At 39.8% G+C, this 6,596-nt stretch overlaps 1 protein-coding gene across 3 annotated transcripts in view; it reads left to right on the top strand.

Moving 5' to 3' along the window:
* Window positions 1-6,596, top strand: part of LOC107685091 (RNA-binding protein Nova-1-like) — a 52,897-nt gene that overhangs the window by 707 nt on the left and 45,594 nt on the right. The window contains exon 2 of one of the 3 annotated variants that reach the window (XM_016481576.1): window positions 11-197. In XM_016481576.1, the coding sequence (XP_016337062.1) occupies window positions 41-197 (157 nt within the window). In that variant the 5' untranslated portion in view covers window positions 11-40. Of the gene's footprint in view, window positions 198-6,596 lie in introns of all 3 variants that reach the window. The other 2 variants (XM_016481578.1, XM_016481577.1) reach the window with 2 other exon arrangements.

Genomic DNA, 6,596 nt, shown 5'->3' on the forward strand with positions numbered 1-6,596 from the left:
TAGGGAAAACAAGATCGAGCCTAAAGCTTCTTTATAAAAAATGATGGCCGGTGGGGCAGTGCAGCAAAACGGGATTTTCTCCAATCCGCATCATCACAATCAACAGCCGCACATGGAGTCTGATCCCCCCGATTCCCGCAAAAGACCCCTGGAGACCCCGACGGAGGCCAGCAGCACCAAGCGCACAAACACAGGAGGTAGGATACAAATGTTATATACTAGATAGGCAACTCGCTTGGCAATGAATTAGCGACGCTTCCGAAAGACAAGTGCTCTGATGTAAATCCATGAAAGTATAATAGTTTATGGCAGGTTGATTTTCGCTTTCCACGGAGCATCTCGCCATCTAACGCGGTCATGCTTCACCAGACATGTGCACCTGGGATTATATTCATATTTACAGTTCGCGTCCATTTTAAGTGGCCCAGAATGGTTTTACGCACCTACGACAGTCGTTTACCAAACACATCCTCAGTATTCCTAAATCAAAGGATTATGTAGGCTATGGGATAAATTGGCAGTACATTCCTAAATATAGGCTAATATCATGAGCACGTACCCAAACATTAGAAAACATGGCTCGTGCGTTTACGCATCCTTGCTATCACCGCAGATGACCTTGCGTTATGATCTTGTTCCTTGAATCTATAATCGTTTATTTTGAAAACTCCAGTTTTGAATGATAAACGATTATAATATTTTTATGAGATGTCTACAGTGGTAAGAATTATTATACCACTTGCACTTAAACATTTAATAGGCCTATAATATGGTACTCAAAATGAAGAGTAAAAGCCTGAAATGTGTGTATACATTTGTATGCTTCACCTGCATCACTGATGTTCGACATTTCAGCACTCTGAAGTGCACTAGAGCCTTCAGTATTTGACTGTAGTCTATTGTTTGAACTGGACCCATGCTTGCTTGTTAATTATGCATTCCGGCAGATGCCATAAGAAGTATTGTGTACACTTGTACACTTGTCTGCTAAACTGTTAGGCTAATCATATAATTAATAGGTTAAAAAACAAAATATGCATGTATTTCTTAACCCTACATGTTTTTTTGTAGCCAATTGGTAGATCTTAGTTTGGTAGCAAGTTAACAGTTTAAAACATTGTTTTTCTGATCTGTGATGGTTAAATCCCCACCTTTAGTGTCATTAAGCAGAAAGCCATCTTATTTGGGTCTTTTTGAACTGCATATTAAAGGGAGAGAATAAGATATAAAGCATCTTAATATTAGCAATATTAGCCTAGATAATATATCGGCTGTCAATAGGCTATTTGTTTTCAGTAAAAAAAGTGCAAGAACAATTTATTTCACCCGTTAAAGTGTTTTTCAGTAAAAATAAGTATTTGTAGTTACAGTTAAAGGGTTAATCATGGCGCATAAATGAAGCGATTGGCAGATGTTTACATGTGAAAGAATCGATGCAGAAAGCATTATGAATTGTCAGTCAGAAGAAGCTTGCTGGACTCGTGGGAGGCATAACCTGCAGATCCATTTGCTCAAATGAAAAGACTTTAATGCTTAAGAGATCTGGGCTTCACTGGAATTTATTTGCCAAGAGGAATTATTCTATAGGGTTTCCACAGTTATGGCAGGGAATCTGGATATATTAATATTGTAATTTCCAGGCCTGAAACTGTCAAAGAAATTTGTAAAATCTTGAAATGTCATGGAAAGATAATGGAAATTTCTACTGGTAATATACAATTTTTTTTTTTTAGGTATTGAATTATATAACTATATAATTGCTCTTTGTGCATGCAATCTCTATAAAATAATTGAAACCCTTAGCCAGTTAAGTAGTTTAAAAATCATGAAAATTCACTGGCCAAAAGCTGTAGGAGCCTTGATTCTATTTAAATAATTAATTTATTCCAATTTGTTTAAAATAGAGTATTTATATGGTATCACATATAATTACAATAGTGTAGAAGGATGAATTAATATGACACTGTTGCTCTAATTATTAAGCATCTATAATTATATTAATTCATCCATATTTATTAACTTAAATGGATCTCTGGAAAATTATAAAATAGAAATGCTGAATTAAAAAAAAAAAAAGAATATAATCTGGTTGAATCTGTTTAAAGTCACCATGTACCCGTAGTTTCCGCTTTGTGGTTTATATTTAAACACAAGACGTTACACGGGCAGATCATCGGCCAAGTTAGTGTGAATCTGAACCATTTATGTAGTTTTTTGGACCGCTTTTGAGTTGAAAATAAGGATCCAGTCCTACGACAGTATTATGTCTATTTTGTTTTCTTATAACATTTACTGTCTTTGATTTGGTGTTTACATACTTGTAGGATTAGTATCATATTTTGTGTGACTTGCATATTGTTTTAACTCTTTATTTATTGGATTTAATTATGATGTGGATGACAAATGATTGCATTTTAAAGGCTGCCTGAAAAAAAAAAAAGTTATAGGCATTAAGATGAAAGTCAGTTGGCTTAAAACCAAGAATCATTTTCCTGCCAATTGATCATTAAAGCTTCGACTTCAAGTTCACCACAGAGCCTCTCTCCACGTTCCCTCATAAGATGTAATGTTTTAATTTTGTAAATGGATGGACTGGCACAGTACAGTGCTTCCATTTACAAAAGGTTGTTTCAGGGGATACAGATGTCCTAGCTGGACGGCGTGAGTGGACTGTGACCCTCTAAGGCTGTAAGAAAGCATGGAAGTGTGTGTGTGTACGATCCTGTGTTGTTTTTACTATATAAAGACATTTTTGGATGCTGCTTGGCACTGAATTTGCGACTAGCCTCTTTTTTAGATTCTTTTGCTTGTGCATTTCTGCCCGCAGGATTAGAAAATAGATGTGGGATCTGTCTTAGAAGGGGTTGTTACATAACCATGATTTGCAAGCTGTGTTTGAAGATTCACCTCCACCCCCTCAGACATTTATACGGGGGACCAATAACCGATCCGTCGCTGTCGTCCACCTCATTCACTCATATCCTACAATGCATTTACTCCCACTGGTTTTCAGATTAATCGCACAGGTTTTTGCTACGGCTGTTTTTGATAGGCTCAGCAGAAATACATTTAGGGTGCACTGCGTTCTGCTCCCCCATCATTTGTTTGTTTCGCCTCTAATCACGGTTCTGGGCTGGGGCGATCATTACTTCTTCCTCCCCGAGTCCATCTCTCTCATTTCCCATCAGTAGCGGCAAGTCATTGATTATCCATGCAACCCTCTGCCTATTGATCACCGTACGATCACGAAGAGGGCGCTGCTTCGTTTTTTTTCTTTAATGCACTGCGTCAAAGAAAAAAAAAATTTCTCATGCAGGATGGCGAGGATTTGGGAGGGCGTTGTAAAAGGCGGCCCCACATTGGATGATTTGCTCGCCTCTCTCGGCTCGTCTGCCGTGGAATGGAGGACGGGACCTGAGATGAATATGGATGAGATGAATGAAAGAAGCAATGCGAAAGCTTCTCCTCGAGCCTTTGCGCATGTTAGAACAAAGCATGCTGCTTTCTCTCACGTGCAGCAGAAACTGAGTAGTATGTTTTAGTCCGAGCGCAGTGTTTATATCAGAAGCCATTTTGGTCAGGCAGTTGCTTGGACAGCCATGCAGGGAAAGTGGTCCTTTCATCACTCCGCTAAAATTAGATGTATGTTTGTTGTACTTAAGCACAAATGCTATGTAACCCAATTATGAATCTGAAATCTAATGTGGTATAAATCTACAATGCAAACATGAAAGAAGAAAAAAATAGTTCGTAGCTTTATTGCTTTGTGCATGTTTTTTAAGGCCCCCAACATAAGCCCACAGGAACCTTCAATCCTCAAGCTGATGTTGCTTGTTCTGAACCACGGCTCTCTTGGGAGCCTCTAGCAACCAATGATTTGTGTTTACACCTACTGGTTTATTATGAGTAATGCCCATTTGGGCTTTTTTATTAATTATTCTGACTTCTCAGAGAGTGTGATGCGTGCAGTCATATAGATGTTCACACAAGACAAGGCTTATTAAGATATTAAGTAGGCTGGAGGGAAGAATAACAGCATACCAACTTGTTCTTGTTTTGTTCCCGGTGTAGCACAATGGGAGGGACTCATTTCCCTCAAAGGCACTGTTACGGATATGCGTGTAGTGTAGTCCACTGATTTTTCTCAGCCAGAGCTTTGTATTGACAAGTGACAGGAAATAGGCTTGATCTAACTCAAACTTGGGCAGTAGATGCTCCATGTTTTAGAAAAGAAGAAACTGAGAATGTCTTTTAAAACTAAACTGATTTTGGTTTACTGTAGGCTTATTATAAAGGAATATTCTGGGTTCAGAACCAGTTAAAGGGGTCATATGATGTTGCTAAAAAGAACATTATTTTGTGTATTTGGTGTAATGAAATGTTTATGTGGTTTAAGGTTAAAAAAACACATTATTTTCCACATACTGTACATTATTGTTTCTCCTCTATGCCCCGCCTTTCTGAAACGCGTCGATTTTTACAAAGCTCATCGGTCTGAAAAGCAAGATGTGCTCTGATTGGCCAGCTATCCAGTGCGTTGTGATTGGCCGAATACCTCAAGCGTGTGACGGAAATGTTATGCCCCTTACCATACTGTGATGCCGTGTCCCGGCTCGAGCAACGAGACAAAAACATTAAAACCCATTATAAACGAGGCATTTGTTGCATCCAGTGGGGACATAATTACGGATTATAATGACTTATACAGGTACATCTCAAAAAATTAGAATATCATGAAAAAGGTCAATATTTTTTGTCACTCATTTCAGAAAGTGAAACCCATATATTATATAGATTCATTACACATAGAGTGAAATATTTCAAGCCTTTATTTCTTGAAATTTTGATGATTATGGCTTACAGATAATGAAAACCCAAAATTCAGTGTCTCAGAAAATTAGAATATTACATAAGATCAATAAAAAAAGGATATTTTAAACAGAAATGTCAGGCTTCTGAAAAGTATGTTCATTTCTATGCACTAAATATGTGGTTGGGCCTCCTTTTGCATGAATTACTGCATCAATGTGGCGTGGCATGGAGGCAATCAGCCTGTGGCACTGCTCAGGTGTAATGGAAGCCCAGGTTGCTTTGATAGCAGCCTTCAGATCATCTGCATTGTTGGGTCTGGTGTCTCTCATCTTCCTCTTGACAATACCCCATAGATTCTCTATGGGGTTCAGGTCAGGCGAGTTTGCTGGCCAATCAAGCACAGTGACACCATGGTCATTGAACCAGCTTTTGGTACCTTTGGCAGTGTGGGCAGGTGCCAAGTCCTGCTGGAAAATGAAATCAGCATCTCCATAAAGCTTGTCAGCAGAAGGAAGCATGAAGTGCTCTAAAATGTCCTGGTAGATGGCTGCGTTGACTGTGGACTTCAGAAAACACAGTGGACCAACACCAGCAGATGACATGGCAGCCCAAATCATCACTGACTGTGGAAACTTCACACTGGACTTCAAGCAACATGGTTTCTGTGCCTCTCCACTCTTCCTCCAGACTCTGGGACCTTGATTTCCAAATTAAATGCAAAATTTACTTTCATCTGAAAAGAGGACTTTGGACCACTGAGCAACAGTCCAGTTCTTTTTCTCCACAGCCCAGGTAAGACGCTTCTGACGTTGTCTCTGGTTCAGGAGTGGCTTGACACGAGGAATGCAACATTTGTAGCCCATGTCTAGGATTTGTCTGTGCGTTGTGGCTCTTGATGCGTTGACGCCAGCCTCAGTCCACTCCTTGTGAAACTCCCCCAAATTCTTGCTGGTGCACCTTTTCCTACCACACTTTTTCCTTCCACTCAACTTTCTATGAATATGCTTGGATACAGCACTCTGTGAACAACCAGCTTCGTTAGCAATGAAATTTTGTGGCTTACCCTCCTTGTGGAGGGTGTCAATGACTGTCTTCTGGACATCTGTCAAGTCAGCAGCCTTCCCCATGATTTCCCCAAACCTTTGCAGGTGTTTTGAGGTAATTAGCTGATTAGGGTGTGACACCATGACTGTCCAATATTGAACTTTTTCACAATATTCTAATGTTCTGAGACACTGAATTTTGGGTTTTCATTATATGTAAGCCATAATCATCAAAATTTCAAGAAATAAAGGCTTGAAATATTTCACTCGATGTGTAATGAATCTATATAATATATGGGTTCACTTTCTGAAATGAGTGACAGAAAATATTGACCTTTTTCATGATATTATAATTTTTTGAGATGTACCTGTATTCACTACATTACTGCATGGAAACAAGTGAATTTTACGTGAACGCCTTTTTTGTTTCACACTCTGTGTGAACAGACCTTCTGTTCTGCGCTTTGTGTTACCCAATAAATACTCTGTCATTAATATTTCCTCAGCGACCAGCACGGATCAGCTCCAAGCATGACGAAGCGGATATCGTCCTCTTTTGGAAGGCCAAACAAAGTAGTTTCGCTTTCACAACGAAACACACATCGTCACTGGAGGCCGGCTTGAGTGAGCGGCGGCTGGCGGACTTGAGAACGGTGCGGCCGGCGGATTCGACAAAGGAGCGGCCGGCGGGCTTGAGGCAACCACATGTGACGACCCCGGGCTGGACTCCGCTTCGTCCAC

This window comes from Sinocyclocheilus anshuiensis, unplaced genomic scaffold (genome assembly GCF_001515605.1).
Source record: "Sinocyclocheilus anshuiensis isolate Anshui unplaced genomic scaffold, SAMN03320099.WGS_v1.1 scaffold914, whole genome shotgun sequence".
Taxonomy (NCBI): domain Eukaryota; kingdom Metazoa; phylum Chordata; class Actinopteri; order Cypriniformes; family Cyprinidae; genus Sinocyclocheilus; species Sinocyclocheilus anshuiensis.